At 39.6% G+C, this 18643-nt stretch overlaps 1 protein-coding gene across 10 annotated transcripts; it reads right to left on the bottom strand.

Moving 5' to 3' along the window:
- Positions 1 to 360: 360 nt before the first annotated feature.
- Positions 361 to 17587, bottom strand: NR1H2 (nuclear receptor subfamily 1 group H member 2). Of its 10 annotated transcripts, XR_005558716.1 has the most exons (12): positions 17425 to 17570; positions 15944 to 16079; positions 14747 to 15016; positions 14275 to 14394; positions 12525 to 12794; positions 11890 to 12131; positions 11422 to 11601; positions 10417 to 10516; positions 8457 to 8665; positions 5603 to 5885; positions 2634 to 2724; positions 361 to 1617 (listed from the first exon to the last, which is right to left on the bottom strand). XR_005558716.1 is itself a non-coding variant. In XM_039360169.1 (10 exons), exons 3-10 carry the CDS (start codon positions 14784 to 14786, stop codon positions 5739 to 5741), a joined length of 1308 nt encoding a protein of 435 aa, XP_039216103.1. In that variant the 5' UTR covers positions 14787 to 15016; positions 15944 to 16079; positions 17448 to 17587; the 3' UTR covers positions 5224 to 5738. The 10 variants fall into 10 exon arrangements, 8 of the variants coding, with proteins under 8 accessions (XP_039216103.1, XP_039216101.1, XP_039216109.1 ...); XR_005558715.1 differs by having other exon boundaries at positions 361 to 2724; XM_039360169.1 differs by lacking the exons at positions 361 to 1617; positions 2634 to 2724 and having other exon boundaries at positions 5224 to 5885; positions 17448 to 17587.
- Between the last annotated feature and the right edge of the window lie 1056 nt (positions 17588 to 18643).

Raw genomic sequence — 18643 nt, 5'->3', positions numbered from 1 at the left:
ATGTTACAATAAATCTAATAAATAAATAAGTCCTAAAGATACCAGGAGATTCTCTTAGTTAACATCACAATGTTAGAATGATTGGCTTATCATCAGTTGCTGCTCTGAATGACCACTATGTTGAGATCATTCAGGTTTACTGAACATGGTCACAATCCTATTTCACGCCTGCAGTTTATTCCATTTTTTTTTCTTATTCTGCCTATTTGCTTTCTGGGGTGGGAGGAGTATAGTTGTACTTCGTTCTCACATGAGTCATTTATTTATTTAAGGAGTAAAATACGGAAAAGTACAACCTGACAGGGAAAATAAAAGATAAAGTGATTGTACAATGAAACAAACCCAGCTTTTGATATGTTGTGGTAATTAAAACAAACTAAACATTTATTTAGTTAAAAAAGTTAATTGATGGAGGGACAGAAGAAAAGACCCATGTGATAACTTTTGGTATCAGCGTAAAATTATTTTAATTAGGCTTTTCATCAAAACTGGGTCATCTGGAAATCTACTTTTTCATGTCATTTTTAAAACAGTGATTTTTCATAAAAGGTTCCCACAAATTGATTAGTTTGAAAGGTTTGACAGCCACAGCAAGATGAGAAATAGGAAAGTGGAAGAAGGTGGGGGGGGGAGTTCTGCAAGGTTTTGAACATGAGTTAATATGATAGCCAGTTTAGTCTAGTGGTTAAGGCACCAGAAGCCAAGAGACCGAGTTCTAATCCTGACTTAGGCCTGAAAAGTAGCTGGGCAACTTTGGGCCAATCATTCTTTCTCAGCCTCACGAAGTTGTTGTAGTGGGGGAAATAGGAGAAGGAAGTAATATTGTGTTCATTGCCTTGAGTTATTTATAAAAATAATAAAGGCAGGAAGTAAATAAATACAATCATCTTTCTGCTCTCTTTGAAACCAGTATGAGATAATTAACTCTGCCAATTCCTTCTGTAATTATAAGCTTTGTTTGAACCAAAACTGAGGATTTCTTTTCAAGTAAAACAAGGGATTACTTGGACTCATCTCAAAAATATTTTACCTTATCCCATCTAATGGCTGTCACCAGAATCACACTTATCATAGCAAGTTTCTTGGTATAACTGCAGCAGTGGCCGGAGTATTTCAAAGATTTTGGAGAGCCCAGAAATAGCATATTAATTTGAATGTTTCCCTGTCAGCAGAGTATCCTACATCAATGTGTTTTATTCACTTCCATTTCGGATATTTGGAGAAATGGAAAAAATAATCAAGTAGTGGGTTAGCAAGCACTTAGAAAGGAACATGATAATGCTAGAAGGCAGCATGGATTTTTCAAAATAGATCATGCCAGATAAATATTTTTATTTAGTTAGTTTTTTAAAAAGTTGACTAATCAGTAAACCAAAGGAATGGTATAGATATTGTATACTTAGACTTCAGCAAGGCATATAATAACGTTGACCACAACTTCCTTCTTGATAAAATAGAACAATATGGGAAGGATGGTTCCATTACCAGATGAATTCATAGTTGGTTGAGCAATCATACCCAATAAAGAAATCTATATCTACATGATGGAAGGTATGTAGTGGGGTATCTCAAGGTCCTGTCTTGGGTTTAGGGCTCTTCAATATTTTCATAAATGACCTAGACAAGAGTATAGAAGGGATGAGGATAGCTAACACTTCAAAAGACAGCTGCAGTTTTCAAAATCCCATGCTATGGAAGGGAAAGAGTGCAAAGAACAGCTACAGAGAGGGTGAGAGGCATGGAGGCTCTGAAGAATGGTAAAAAGAATCGGGTATTGTTTGGCATAAAAAATAAAACCAAGGGGATATTTGACAGCATTTTTCCAATACTTGAAGGACTTTTATAGGGAAGAGGATGTGGATTTATTAATCACAGTACTCAAGGATTGACCAAGAAACAATGCATGGAAGATAAACCAAGGGAAATTCAAATCTAAAATAAGGAAGAATTTTTTTAGTTGTGAAGTCTACAAAGTGATGGAATCACTTGCCTCCAGGAGTTATGGGTTTTCCAACACTGGAGGTTTTTAAGCAAAGGTTGGGTAGCAATTTGTCCAAGCCACTGCCCAAATTGCTCTGAGCAGTGGCTTGCGTTCCCTTCCAATCTTAGGATTCTTGTTCTGTCACAAGTATAATGGTTCAGTAAATAGAAAGATTGAAATTTGGGGGGGGAATCTATTTTAATGGATTAGTTTGATTGCCTCAGATGAAAAATATTGATCTGGTTATTTTGAACACTGAACTGTGCTTTGGATAGGGATTCCTCTCTTGAAATCCATGTGGCCTCAAGCCTGTTGGCTTTTAAGAAGACAGTTGACTTTTTAATTGATTTTTCTTAACTCTTTGGAAGATAACCCAGAATTATTGGCAAGTGGGCAGGCTTAGAAATTAATTACATAAGCAAATGTGTGCAAATAAGCAAATGTGTGCCATTGCCTCCCTCTAAAAGGGTCCTGACAGTAAGGTACTGTCCTGTTATGATGGGAAGAAAAACTTTTGTTGTTTTTAAATAAACATTTTTCCAGGAAGAAAATATTAATAGGGATGTGGCAACATCCCTAGAAGGGGTGGAAGCAGTTTTCCCATCTGGGGGCCTTCAGTGGGTCTGCTACGTCTGTTGGAGACATATCATACCTGTTACAGTTCTCATTTTGAAAGAAATCAGCCCATTGTCTCTTGGTGATTTCCTACTGAATTTCAGCAGCAGGAAGAAACGTGGCAGGCCCTGGGGGTTGCAGAAAAAATGATAGTAAGACCATGTGTGGCCTGCTGACAGTTGATTGCTCAACTTGGTCTAAAAGATAAAGGCAAACATTTTCAATATTTATAAAGGAAAACATTATATTCTAAATTGCTATATTCTTGCTTTTGATAGCCTTTTTCCTGGGTTCAGATATGCTTAACCTGGCTAACAAATTAAGACATTATCCATAATTCACAGTTATACATTTAACACTAGACAAATTTTATTTATTTGTGTTGTGGCAATGAAAGCACTACACTTTAACTGACCTTGTTAATTATCCACTGTGTTAACAACTCTCATGACTTGCAACCATAATGGACAGGAGGCATTACACTCATAGGTGGAAGATTACCTGTATAGTTAGCCCAGAAGAAATTGATTAACTTTATGCAAAACGGTAATTATTTGCATAAAAGGCTTGAACTAAAGCCAACTTGTTTGAGTACTATACTTTATTAAGAAAAGGAACAGAGCTTCCCTGTTTGAAATTCTGGGGTATTTCTTTCCCATTTATTTGGGCAAGGCATATACATTACATTGTACTAATAAACTGCCTCTGCATTTCCTTACAAAGCTGAAGGGGGAAACCCAGTGGCTACAGAATATAACTGGCAATGTAGAGTAGTTAGAAGGTGTGGGTTTTGTACGACCTCTAGTGAACAGTCTTAAAGTTGCACGGAGGAAATCCCCATTTTCCTGACAAGGCTGGGGTTTCCCTGATTGCAAATGGGAAGTTCCAGGCCAGCAGATTTAAAGGCAGCATTGGGCAAATATAATGTTCTGGACCATTCATACTTAACCTGATGTCCTCCATAGGTCTTAGACTCCAACTGAGGATCTAGGAATTATTTATCTGCTTAGTTTTAAAGGCTACTTGCCTACGATATATACTTTTAAAAGAATATAAAACAATGTAAAGCAGAAGAGACTAAACACGTCTGTGCAAAACCTATGGGTAAGGCTCCCAGCTAACCTCCAGAAGGCCTAGGAGAACAGTCTAGTTTTAAAGACTTCAGAAATAACATCAAGCTGACAGCCACAAAGATTTTGGGGGTGGGGTGGGGATACTATTCCAGAGCACAAGAATCATGACTGGGTCTGAATAAATGGCATTGTTTGACAGGACCCAAAGCTCACTAACATAGATTCATATAATGGATACCAGTCTGGTGCCTAGCTCTAAGGACATTTCAATAAACAACCAATTTTATAACATTAAAACCTTTTTGGGGAAACTAATTCAGACTCTCCTTTATATATTCTGCCCTTCCTTCAGAGAACCAGAGAACTATGTAGGATTTTCCCTTCTTTTATGGTATCATCACAATGAACCTGGCTATAGACCTGGCTAAGAGATCATATCTGACCCAAAGCCACTCACTAAATATTTATTAGAATTTATGTAGCCCATAATGTCCAGGAAATGTTGATAAACTAATCCATACTGAGTGCACATTTGAGCCATAACATGAAATACACAGAGATATTCAAGAATGCTAGCTCCCAGTTTTCCTTGGATCACAAAAACCAAAAATTCACTTTGCATGTGGCATTAAATATACAATATATTTTGGCAATGTATGTTTTGTGAACTCAACCCTTTGATATAATAAAACACTGTTAATAACAAGGATAGACAATTGTGTTTTAACTAGGGACTGCATTTTTTTCTTTCGTCATCGCTAAGCAACTACAATTGGGATTGGTAACATGACTGCTAGGTGGGAAATCACATGATCATGACTGGAGCATATGAGCATAACGACCTTTAGTCGTTAAGCGATATAGTCTCTAAGTGAAAAGTCATGTGAATGTCACTTACAATTTTATTTCCACCTTCCCTACTGTATAATATTAACTGCTTGTCACAAATAAAAATACCCAATAGTTGCAAAGCACATGAATAGCAATCATATGGCTGCAGTTATCATTAAATATGGAGATTGGTCACAAAAGTGTTTGTTTTTTTTAGCATTGCCATAACTTTGAATAGTTGCTGTATGAGACAGTCAATAAAGTTGACTGTTTTGGCCTTATAGGGTTGCAAAGGGTATGGAGGACAAACTGGGGGGTTAAGGTGTGCCTCATGAGTATATATTATCTTAAATTTATAAAAAAAACAACAAATTACTCACATAGTTAAAATCCTAATTTTGCTGTCACTAGAATGTTTCAGTGATTCACTCTTGCTTTAGTGCATAGCATGCGACATGGAATCAGCCATGGTGGGGTACTTGTGGGTGCCTGCCTACACACAAACGCGCGCACGCGCGCGCACACACACACACACACACACACACACACTCTTTATGAGTGATGAGTGACCTCAATCAAATATTCTTAAGAACTCTGCTTGCTTTCTCTTCTGACAGAATCCTGGTTTCTTCTTTTTCATCAGCCCCCCCCCCCCAGCATTATAACAATTAACTTACAAGGGAACATTTCTTACACAGGGGTATCAGGAGACCAGTCAGATGCTTCATTTTCATGACCAGTTTATTTCTTCTGGGTATTTGCCCCATACAGCAGGTACTATATATGGCAACCCCTTCTTTTTTCCCACTGTAAAACTCTTCCCTCCTTAAGGAGAAAGAAACAATCCTAGGTTGTCTTGCCACTGGTTGTTAAGGAATCACTGCAGTTGTTAAAAGTTAATGATGCAGGGCACAGCTATTTGCCGTCACAAACAGGAGGGAGTATGGTCTTTGGAAGAAAGTTTTTTTTACAACGCCCCCCTCTTCCCACTCAGAAAGAAGGTGGTGACTGACCTCCCTCCCCTCCACCAAATCTGAAGCAATGGAAGAAAGATGACGACTACATGGGAAGGAGGAGAAAACAAAAGTGCTTAGAAGCTCACTTGACTCAATTCTTTTGGCAGGATCCCAGTCCAACCATTGTAAGGCTTATGCTGAATCCAAAGACTCGCTATGGGGAAGCGTGTCTGCTGGTGCTGCTGGGAGAGGTCAACCTCTTCCCCATTCCATTCAAAATGTCTATTCATGTACGTCCCAAATCTCAGACAGAAGTGGCGGAAGCTTCTTGTCTTGAAGGCGCAAAGCAAAGACCTGCTCTGAGTGCACACTGCTCAAAGTCCTCAGGCTCACCAGCTTCATCAGCATGCGGGGGAACATCAGGTGGTCCTATGGAAGGAAAGGGAGGCAAAAAGAGACCTTGTGAAAGGTGTGATGCCTTTGATCAGAATTGTGTCATTTGAGATTCCAGGGCTATGTGGTCCAGAGCCCTCAAAAACATGCCTTTAAATGTTAGTGTTTGAGAGGAAAACAAACTGGTTAAATACACAGGGAATAAGCATATAAACTACTTTTCATTTTTATATACAGGTAGTCCTCGAATTATGATGGCAGTTGGTACTAGGACTGCAGTCACTAAGTGATGTGGTTGTAAAGCAAAAATTTACGTGACCACACTGCTCGGTGATGGCAATCCAGGCAGTCCCAGTTGCTGTTGTAACCTGAAGACACACAGGACATTAAGCAGGAAGCAGCAGCAGTCCCAGGTAAGGCATTTGGGGTGCCACAGAGGGAGGGGCGGCCCAGTGTGGCTGGGCATGAGTTGGGGAGGGAAGTCCTGTGGAGCGGCGTAAGCAGAGGAAAGATAAGAGGAAGAAGGGCATGGTGTGTACGAACGAAGGGAGGAAGGAGGGTGCAGTGCATGTGAGCAAAAGAGAGGAAGACGAGGACAGAGTGCATGCAAGTGGAGGAGAATGCAGGGGGTGAGAGAGAAGAAATGCTGGGGGAAGACTCACCCAAGCGACTGTGAGCCTCCCTGCTTGATTCCCCGTTGATCTTACTTGTGGCAAAACGGCAGGGAAGATTGCAAATGGAAATCCTATGACTTCAGGACTCTGCAACTGTCCTAAATGCAACTTGGTTGCCAGGCACCCAAATTCTGTTTACATGACCGCAGGGGTAGTACAACACCAAGAACTTCTGGGAACAATTTTAAATCCCTCCGATTTTAAACCCCTTCATTCAGTGTCATGGTTCAGTGCCACAGTAACTTTGAAAGGTTGCTGAACAAATGAACTCTAGGTGAGATGGGCAGCCAAGAAGTCTAATAAATAAATAAATAAATAAACATTAAAGGAAGAATGACTTACAACCATTCATTTAGTGGCCAAAGTTACAACAGCACTGAAAAAAAAGTGAGTCCTGACCATTTTTCACACTTAAAACTACTGCAGCATCCCCATGGTCACGTGATCAAAATTTGGGTGGTTGGCCACTGACATATGATGGCTGCGGTGTCCCTGGGTCATGCGATCACCTTTTGCGACCTTCTGACAAGCAAAGTCAATGGGAAAGTTAGACTTACTTAACAGTCGTGATACAAACTTAACAACTGCAGTGATTCATTTAACAGCTGTGCTGGGAAAAGTGGTAAATTGGAATAAAATTAACTTAAGAACTATGCTGCTTAGCAGTAGAAATTTTGAGCTTCTTTTGGTTGTAAGTCATGGACTACCTGTACTTGTAAGTTGAAAGCGTTTCTACATGAAAATATTACCTATGTTTGACCATGGTCTGTGAAAGAAACATGGTTTACTAAGATACAAAGGAAAAAAGGAACCGGAAGAATTGGGAAGGGGAACAAAGGAGAAATGGGCTTACTCAGGCTCTTAACACTCAGTATCTAGTGAAAGCAGGGCAGAATTGCACAATCCAAAAATGTTTCAGGAAGAAGAATTGTCTCCACACCCTGCCATTCCCAGTCCAACCATTGGAAGCTGTTAGCAACGCTAGGGGCAATATTTCTGAAGGTTGCTATTTTTGTGGTTGCAGGGTGGTGACATCCTCGAATAAAGCAGGAACAAAGCCATTTTTCCATTTGATCAGAATGACAGTTGAACAAGTTTTTAGTTTCAGAGCTAAAGTAAATCTATCAGAGATTTAGCACATTTATTTATTTTTTATTTTAAACTGGCATGGAAGAAAACCATGCCAAAAATTCTGACACTTTGCCATTGATTGTTTGCATTGCAATATTGAGAAAATCTTGGTAAAAAAAAAAAAAAACCCTTCAAGGCTGAAAAAGGCTTGCTTCCACCTTTAAACCCAGCATGTTCAATACATTTTGTGTTGTAACCCTTTAATGTAGTAGTGGGTCTGATCTAGTGTGCTATGCAGTCCCAGCCAACTCTGAAGGAATACGCTTAGAACTGTGGTGGTTACTTGTACTCTTAATGTTAAAGACTAATCTGAAACAAACTTCCTTGGGATTCAGAAAATATATTCTTATGGTTTTATGTCTTCACTTCAAGGACTGTTTCACTCTGCAGTTCCTGCCAGAACAGAAAACTACCCTCTCTCCCTTGCAAACAAAGAATTATCGAGGTGAAAAGGAAAATGGCTAGGTAATACAACCCTCTAGACGTTGAGTTAAACTCCTATCATGCATGCTCAGCATAAAAACAGTCAATGGAGATGAGATATATAGTCCAGCAGATGGAATAAGCTATTAATTTCCCAATCCTGTTCTAAGATTTACTAGGGAAACCCAGAATAATGTTTGCTTAAGGCAACTATGGTCTTTCCAGTCTAAGAAAATCATGAGATTTGCCTTTGGCCTTAGACCAGGAGGAATGTATATTTTTTATCACTTTTCCTCCATCCATGATGATAATCTATCCCCTTTGCTTTATGATTTTGTCCCTCAGCATTCACTGCTGCTCTTTTCCCCAGCCCAGGTACCTGTGGGCGATTGAGGTGGATGTAAGAACTGAGGGCCTCAATGTAGGGCTGCTGCAATGCCTCTACCAGGCCATGGTCCTGCACGTTGGGCCTGTCAGCAGAGAAGATGTTGATCGCAATGAGGAGGGCATATTCGGCATCATCCAGTTGCAACTCTCGCATGGCCCGGGAAAACTCAAATATAGGATTGATGAATTCAACTTGAAGACCTGGTTTTTGGGGTGAGTGGATTGGACAGGGAGAGCAACAAAACATTAGGGAAAAATAGATGTTATCCAACTTTACATGTTCAGACTTCCAAGTGTATTTTTTGTTTGTTTTAGATTTCTATCATACCTCACTTTGACTATATTGCAGGGCTCAAGCTTATGAGTGCTTCAAAGCATAAATGCATAAGAGAAATTAATACTTAGGTTTGAAAATCTTGGCGGGCTATAGATAGATCTGAAGGTTGAAAAGACTCCCCAGAAGATGGCAATGGCAAACCACTCTACAGATGCATCCATAAAATGAGGAGCTAATTCATTATAAGAGTAACTATTTTTAAAAAACAGAAAATAACACTGTACATTCATTAGACAGTGGTATACCCTGAATATAGTTAGTGGCACAAAATAATCTGAAAATCTGGCAGGCAAAATGCCTATCAAAAAAACAAACAAACAAAAAAAAACAGCAAGAGAAATAGGTTGATACAGATTTCCTAAAAAAATTCAGTAATCAGCACAGCTACAAAAAATGTTTTCTCCTTAACTATCCCATCTTGTCTAGCACTGAGATACAATTCTTCAAATAAATTCAGAATGCTGATTGGTTAGTAATAAATAATCTAGATTGGAGGAATTTAAACTATCAACATTTTCAACTAGGCTTGAAAATTAACATACAGTACAACCAAAGCTTGGAAATGCACACTGGAAAGTAACTCTGGCTATAGGCAGAAATAAAATCTGTGAAAACAACAATTTTAAGTTCCTCCAATACAAGTTCATCCAAGTTTTCTTCCAATACAGAAAAAAATCTTTATATAATGTGACATGTAAACAACTGTTCCTTAACAGATGAAGGAAGATAGAAACTAAACCAGAAAGCGTGAACCACTGCACAATAAAGATCCCAGAATCAAGACGAGACATGCAGAAGATACAAAAGACAATCCAAGCTGTTTTCAGGTCATTTAAGTTTCACCTCATAGGTTCACCTTTGCAAAAGCATGATTAGAAACAAATGGAAACTCTCATTAAATATGAAAGCCCAGTAATCTTTATGACACCCTTTTCACTTGAGATGTGAAAGAGGAAATAGGGATAAATCAACCAAAAATATATCACTGGTCTTCCAGGATTTATCCCTTTGGAAATATATTAGTATTCCCAAACATATTTTTGAAAAATAAAATCTACCTCCACCTGGGTAAGAACTTTAAACAAAACACATTTTGGGAAAATGCAAATTATATATTTCTAGACAAAATAGTAATTCTGCTTACTATTCCAAAATATATAGATTTGACTGCAAACTTTGTGCCAGCAGGAAGCTTCTCTGGAATGGTGTGGGAACCAGCATTCACAAATGCTGGGTTCTCAATTCTCCATTTTGTATCTAATGGGAGTCATAATGTGCTAAGTTTTTCAAGAATCCAAATGCCAGAAAAGTAACTGCTAAGATTTTTGCTCTCTGTATGTATATGGGAATGGAGTCTCTAAGTCAGTGATGGCGAACCCTTTAGAGACCGAGTGCCCAAAAACTGGCCCTGCCCGTGCCCCTGCTCTGTCCCACCCTGCCTGCCCGCAGGGCCACTCACCGCCTCCAGAGCCTGTCGCAGATCGCCCAGGCAGCCCAGCAGCACCAATTTTTGGGGAGTAACCTTCACCATTCCACGCTCACTTTTGATTTTTTTTCCCCTCTGTCTGCAGATTTCTTCCCGGCCCCACCCCATCATGATTCACTTTTTACTCACCTGCACGGTGAAAGTCATCCTTGCTGTATGTGAAATCTTTAAGAAATGTAATGCACTGAGTCTCATGATTATAGCGCCGGGCTGTCTCCAGTAACATGATCTAAGAAGACAAGCAAGTGTCAAAGAACAGCTATAGCCCTTCTTTAAGAAACTACCTAACATGCATGGTATGTTTAGGTAGATAACTTTATATGCCATACATGGAAAAGGATATATTTTTTTAAAAGCAAAGAAAAGGAAAGAGAGTTTAGCTTTCCAGAGCATTAATTTCTCTGGAAAGCTAAACACTCTTTCCTTTTCTTTGCTTTTAAAAAAATATATCCTTTTCCATTCTGAGGCTCAAAAAAGCAGAAGCAACACACAATACAGTACATATTGCAATAGTAAAAATAGTGTAACAGCAAGTATCAAAAATAAATACCCACTCTATGTTCTTAGTGAATGTTTTAAAGCACAGCCTAATTTTCACAGACGTCTATATACAACTTCAGAGCTTCATGTTTTAAAATTCTATTTTAAAAACTCTGAATAAATTATTGCTATTTTGCTTTAGGGTCAGGAACTAACGTCTGTGTAATCTGTTTTGGTGCAGCACATATTGTAATAATAGGACTGTTTATACTGTAGTAAAGGAACTCATTTGCCCAACTGATCTAATACTGTGTCTATCAGTGTCTTGCCATCTTGAAGATGTGTGGACTTCAACTCCCAGGATTCTCCAGCCAGCATTTTGGGAGTTGAAGTCCACACATCTTCAAGCTCCCAAGGTTGAAAACGCTGCTCTGTACCAATGACAACAGATTGCAAAAATCCCTTCGGTAGAAAATCTTTTTCATCATTTGTCATCTGGTCCTCTTTTACTGGAACTATTACTGATCCATCTTCTTTGTGCTATTCCAGATTTCACTGAGTTATTACTACCGACATTCTCAGGACAACAGCCCAAACCAACTTAAGATTTTTAGCTCTTACAGCTTTGGAAGAAAAGGAAACATCCTTGCTCACCTCAATGGTAGAAGCCTTTAGCAGAGCAATTTGGTCTTCCCGCGAGAGCTGCAGGAAGCCGGGTACTTGCTTGGCAAAGTCCACAATCTCTTGCACTGAGATGATGGCTAATTCGGTAAAATGGGCAAAGCGCTGCTGGCGGGCTTCCCGGCTGTTGGGGTCACTGCTCATTGGCCAGGGCTGGGAAGTGATGGGAAAAATAAGAGATAAGGGGGAAATAAAAAGGGAATGAGGTTGGTCCAGAGCACTTTATGGCTTATCCAGAATAACAGAGTTGGAAAGGACCTTGGAGGTCTTCTAGGAAACCCTATATTATTTCAGACAAATGTTGTCCAATCTCTTCTTATATGGAAGTCACAGTAAAACCATTAGGACAAGAAAGCTGCTCTAGAAAGCCATTAAGACCATTACTTGCCTTTGCCATAGGCCCTAGCCAAATTTAGGTCTCTTTCTCACACAAACACTTACCGTGACTTTGGGCTGATCGCTAAAGCTCCTCTTGTTGCACTGTTGTTGGGCCGCCACCAACTGCTGGATCATGCCTTCCTGCTGTGGGGTAAGAGGAACTGGCTCAGGCTGGGATAAAGCAGGATCACAGAGCAATGGAGGCACTCGAAGTACTTCATCTCCATCTCTCTCCTCAGCTGGAACCGTATCACCCTCGTGTTTAGAGATCTTCTTCTTGCGGATTTGCTCTTCTGAAAGGACACCTGGAGACAGAGAGGGTCTGGCATGAAATGAGAAGATCTCAAAAGTTCAACAGAGAATTTCAATGCACTTAGCATTCTGAGGAACCATCTTTCTCAACTATGGGATGCACAGCCTAGAAAGATTTATTTTCTGCCTGATTACTGTTTACCCTCAGAGTACAATCCAACTACATCTTATTGACTCAAAATTTTGCACTTTCAGCTTTTTTTTTTTTGATGTTTGTAATTTGACAGTTTCTTGCTGACAAAACTAAGGATGGTTCGGCCTATCAAACATGGGCAATGTTTCTCACTCTTGGCTGTTTGGCTTGGCTATAAGACTTAGTCTTCAGCACCATCTGAGCTTTGCTCTGCATCTCAACAGGCTGTAGTGGCTAAGATTCCACAACTCACATTCTTCTCGCATGCCTGCTTGTCGGCATTTTTTCAACCGGCATTCCTGACACTTCCGGCGCATGTACATGTCCATGTGGCATTGCCCACTGCCCTTGCAGGTGTACTGAGCTCCTTTGATGAGGCTGCGCCGGAAGAAGCCCTTACAGCCCTCACAACTCAGGACATTATAGTGAAAACCCGAGGCCTTGTCCCCGCACACGCTGCAGACTTCATCCCCCAACATCTTGGGGGCAGGTCCCTTTTTGCGTTTGCGGGCTGGCTCCTCAGCTGCAGAGGAAGAGAGAGAAAACCAAAGATAATTACTCTATGAAAAATAGGGGATTCCCTCCACTTTTGATTGCCAAGCACTAATTTCAGTATTTTTAAAGTGCTCACATGACTGGCTATTGCAGAAATAGTGCATTTGGTTTACTCTTTATCCCCTCTACCATCTCTAGTGGTCAATCAGTTGGCAGCATTTTAAAAAAATATGCAACCACGAGCCACAATGGAACATATAAGGCTGACAGGGAAGGGATTGTTTTGTTATGATTACTGTTAAGCTGTCTTTTTCAAACCTGGCAACTTTAAGATGTGTGGACTTCAACTCCCAGAATTCCCTAGTCAGCATATTCCCTGTTGATATCTTATTAGACAAACAGATTTAACCACTCTTCTTCTTCTTTTTCAAGTGGTAGCTAGCTACTAAGTTAGACTCTTTATGTAAACAGCTGTGATCCTGGATCTCCTTCCATTTATTCAATTGTTTGGTACCAAACTAGACAATCTTCAAAAACACTTGTTCAGTTCTCCTAGGCTTTTATATTATGTTGAAAGTGCTTTGATGGTTTTTAGTGGTCTGTGGCTTCTATGTTCCTGTAAAAATATGTGGTTATTATCTGCTTCTTTCAGTTCCCGAACGTCTTGAGTGCAATCTTTATAGCATCTCCATATGTTGCCACATATGAATTATAATTTTTAATAAGGTAATAATGGGCAATCTAGAAATTATAGTAACTGAACTAATTAACCAATTTAATTAAGTATTAATCAATTTTCATTTTTGACCAAACCGATTATTTTTGAGAGTGATGCCTCAACATGAAAAGAGTTTGTGCTTTTGGTCACCCATACCATATAACTACTAGTCATTTCTACTGGATGGAAGAAGAATCAGTTGGGACAGGCTGCATAAGTACTTTACCCCTAAAATAATTCACAGGAGTCTGGCTTATTCTTTCACACAAACTAGTCCTTTTTTTCAAATTTCCATACTGAAAAGCAACATACAAACATTTAAAACATAACAACCCATGGACTTTTGCTCCAAATCCTTACAACACCTATTCAGGCAGTCCTTGATTTATGATTGGTCGTTTGGGAACTGTTTGAAGTTATGACAGACCCTCTCTCCACAACCCCATGACCATACTCAGATGCTCAGCAACATTTACAGCGGTTTACAGCATCTTGCAGTCATGCAACCACATTTTATGCTTTTGCAAAAATTCTCATTTAATTCCAGTTTTCAGCAAAACCGGGCCCATAGTAAACCACTGCTTTACTTAATGGCAGTCACTTAAGGGTCGCTGCAAAAAAAGTTGTAAAATCAGGTCTGTCTTGTGGGTATCCTGATATATGACTATCATAAGTTAAAACTGTGATGGGCATGCTCACTACAGTAGTAACTCGGGCCCACCTGTAATTTCTTTAATAATATTCCCCTTTCTAATATACTTCAGGTTGCTGAATCAATTCTTTTGCTCACCAGTGCTGTGCGTAGAACTTTCGCCATCATCTGTGCAAATTACTTCAATTTTCACTGTGTTCTGGGACTCTGTCTTTGCCACTGACCATTCTTTTTTGACCTGTGAAGTTGGCTCTGTTTCTTTGAAGGAGAAGAAGAAGGAGGTGAGAGGAGGTAGGAGGAGGTAGGAGGTAAGAGGTAGTAAGAAGAAGGAGGAGGAGGAGGAGGAGGAGGAGGAGGAAGAGGAGGAAGAGGAGGAAGAGGAGGAGGAGGAGAAGAAGAAGTAGAAGGAGAAGGAGAAGGAGGAGAAGGAGAAGGAGAAGGAGAAAGAAGAGAAGAAGAAGAAGAAGAAGAAGAAGAAGAAGAAGAAGAAGAAGAAGAAGAAGAAGAAGAAGAAGAAGAAGAAGAAGAAGAAGAAGAAGAAGATTAAACTCTGAAAAGCGTATCCTACTTGTTCAGCAGTGAGCCATCTGGTGGATTTTATTAAGCTTACCTTGTGATAACTGAGGTTCATCAGTGCCTGTTTTGGCCATCTCAGGGCATGAGCCACAGCAGCATTATATAGCTAGCTTTGGAATCAGACAAAAAAACAGTTCCTTCGAGCTCAGCTTCTTAAGTCCTCTTTCATTTCCTTGGGAAAGACAAAAGTCCTACCATTCTCCGTCTTGTTCTGGGAGAAGTACTTTACCTCAAAAGTTGTATTCCCCTGCCTGATAGAAAAAAGTCTCCGTATGCACCCAAGTGCACCCTCAAATAACCAATTCTGCAAATAACATAGGGAAACTATTGTCACATGGATTGAAAGTAGCTACTTTCTGAATTAAAAGAATTAAAAGAAGATAAGCCAGATTTACTGAGAATAGATCAACAGCTCTTATCCATAACCTCCATGGAATATCCATATTTGGAGCAGCACATCAGTGCGTTCTAGTTGCTGGGGGCAATAGCAGAAATGAGTTTTTCTTCATACTCTGCTTGTGATAAGGCCATTTTAGAAATATGTTACTAGATTTCCTTTGCCTTGATATAGCACTCTTCTCTACCAGGGATAGGCAACCTTGGCTCTTTTATGACTTGTGAACTTCAACTCCCAGAATTCCTGAGCCAGCCATGCTGACTTAGGAATTCTGGGAGTTGAAGTCCACGAGTCATAAAAGAGCCAAGGTTGCCTACTCCTGTTCTATGCCAATGATGAGGAAACTGTACTTTCAACTAAATTTCAAAGACCTCAGCAAGTAAGCAAATCACAAACATGGAATGTTTGCCTTTCCCACTGGATTGGAAATGAATGATATAGAAATGGGGGAGAGGGCTGGTGAATATCAAACAGAAAAACAGGAGAGAAATAAAACTTCCACTTACATGTAACTCTGGCTACACCTCTTATTAAGATGGATAAAGTTCACAAGACATAACTATTAATAGATTTTTTCCCCCATGAGGATACAAAAGTGAAAAAAGTCCCTATCTTCATCTTATCTTAACAACTCCTCACATCTTTTATTTTTGCACCTTCCTATGTCAACCCCACCTTTCATCATTTATCCTCTGGCAAAGGCTGCTTCTTTTCCTCCCCTGGCCTTCTTTTCTAAAACTGTTACTGGCCCTCATATAGTTATTTGCTCTACACCAAACATTCCATGAGAACTTTATGCAAAGGAGGGGAAGTTGTCCTTAAACTCTGTCTCACCTTTCCTGCCCCCCCAATAGGGAAAGATATTCAACTAATATACAATCACATAGCAGGGTTTACGGAGGGGGCACAGCAGCAGTTATTAGGAAGGAGGTACAGGTGACCAAATTACTGTATGAAGGTAAAATGTAGCCTGGAACAGAAAGAGAAAGAAGATATCAGCAAATTCCTTCATTGTACACCATAATATAAGATTATGTGAAGGGTAGAAGGCAATTCAACTCACTAATACTTGGTTTTCAGCATGTTGGTAAGGGTTTCTTCTTATATGTTCAGGAGTGTTAAAATAAAGAATGAGTAATCTGTGGTTCAAAGCCACATACAGAGCCTAAAACAGGGGTGTTTTTTTTTTTTTTGCAACCTCAGATCTTCTCAATTATATTACTGATTTTTTTTCCTGCTCTTTCCTGAGATGTGAAACCCATAAAATATTTTTAATGAAGTCTAAAATAAGTTAAAAACATTTTTGAACAGCTAAAAATAACAACAATCCTATCACTCCAAAGTCCTCCCTGCAAAAAGCCAGAAAAAGATTCCAGGTGTAGCCTAGATAATCAATATTCTAAGTAGCTATGACAAAGAAATTTGAGGAAGCAAGTTCACCCCAGAAATATTGTAAAAATCCTTGTACATCCAATTAATGTATTTATTATATTCTTTTGTTACCTTGTGACAAATACTAATGTAATCATGCATCAACCAAATAAACCCTTAAAAATGTAAATTACAATTCCTATTATAAATGCTCCTTTAAAAACAACTCTTCAGGGATTCCTTCTTTAAATCCAAAGGCAATTTAAGCACAGATATTCATAGCTATGATGCCCAGAATTATCTTGACATACAATACTGTCTATATGAAGGCTGATGTAACAGTTTGTGTGAAAGAGAGGTGAAATTAAAATCTGAGATCTCCGGATTTCTAATTTAGCTTATTTTGTAAGGTTTTTTTTTTCCTCCAGTAAGTTCTCAAAGCAAACTTCTGAGGAGACCTGGCATTCCTCCAAACTAACGATCTGCCACTGATTGGAAACGCTGAGGTCTCCTCCCATTTGTTAGTTGCTCTAGCAAACGGTTTAAAGCACTTGATTTTACACCTCTTCACTCGCTCCTGATCCTCTCCTAAAGCAGGGCCAGGATTTCACTTTCCCTATTGGGAAAGTTCCCTGCTCCCCACCCCCTCAACGAGTAGGAGGAATAATTTGGGGATCCTCCCTGCTCAAAAGCCCCAATCCTTTCCAGCCTAGCTCAGAAAACCTTCCCTGGCCCCTCAGGATTTACCCCCAAGAAAACCAACACGGGATGACGGAGTTAACGGCTGTGATTTCTACTCGTCCGCTTAACTGGGGTGCGCGGGGGAGTGCAGCTTTACTTCCCAGATTTGCCCGAAAACCTGCGACGTAGAGAACATGGAGTCGAGCCACTATAATTCCCATTCTCGCTTGATGGATACCACGCGACTTCCCTCTCCCACGTACCATACTTCGAGACCACTCTTTACCTTCTGCTCTCACGGAGTCCCACCACTTGCCTAAACCAGTGAAAACACTTTTTTCGCATACAGAAGCAAGGCGCTTCCGGGAACCCTGAGCAGGCGTCACTTCCTTTTCAACGTGGGAAACCACCCCTTCTCTGGAGGGCGCGTCGTTTTCTTCCTCGGGTCTGCGTTTTCCACCGCACTAGCTGTATCGCGTGGGTTGCACAATACTGACCGGAGGGGGTGGACTTGGGAACCAGGGAAGCTCTTTGTGCTTCCAGAAAAAAAAAGAAGTAGTGCAATTCGGACTCCATTTAGCCACATCACAAGATGCTGATTTGGCAGCCTCATTTATATTGAGTGGCAAGTGCGTGGATTGCACATGCGTTTATTGAAGCAGTCTTAATGATGATTCGCTCTTCAGCCATGGAATGGTTTTGTTTTGTTTTGCGGTCTCTAGATTGCTTTTCACAAATACTTCATACAAGAATAATGCATTAATTAAAGTTCTGTCTTCCTAAGAAGCAAACCTTGAACTTTCTATAGAATCTAAACATTCTAAAACTAAGTCAGATTGAGCTTTTGGATTTTTATTCACATGAATTATATTATACAGTTATGCAATTATGGTTATTTAGGCTCAGATCAAAATTACATCAAACAACTGCAACTATACATATATAATGAGTCTGATATGTCCTATCTTGTACACATTTATAAGTACTATAACACAAATGTTGCAAACTTCGTGGTTCACAGGTGTCTGACTGCTGACAGCTAATTTATCATTCATCTTGATAAATATACATCAATATGATAAATCTTCAGAGACAGTTAAAACCTACAATACAATGGAAACGAGTAAGAAAAATACAGATGGTGAGAGTCAGGAAGACATTAAGGAAGTAAGATAACCATAGAGGTAAAAATAGCTGGGTCTGAGAAAGGAAGAGGAAAGTCATAAAATAGATAAAGTTTTTTTATAGGAAATGGCTAGCCAGAAAGGAAGGTTGAATGGAGAACAGAAAAAAAGGCACATTGTAAAATGGAGATATAAATATATCTGAGTTTAAAAATAACCATAAGAAAATATTTTTTCTTATTCTTATTGTATATGTGAATATGATTTAGTATGTTATCAGGAAATGTGTATAGGTGGACGGAAAGAGTGTAACCTCATACTACCTCAGCCAATGGGGAAAGAGGAGGGCTGTAGCGGC

This window comes from Crotalus tigris, unplaced genomic scaffold (genome assembly GCF_016545835.1).
Source record: "Crotalus tigris isolate CLP2741 ecotype Arizona unplaced genomic scaffold, ASM1654583v1 scf7180000019161.1078591, whole genome shotgun sequence".
Taxonomy (NCBI): Eukaryota; Metazoa; Chordata; class Lepidosauria; order Squamata; family Viperidae; genus Crotalus; species Crotalus tigris.
The sequence above is the reverse complement of the archived record's forward strand: the minus strand, read 5'-3'. Positions and strand labels throughout refer to the sequence as shown.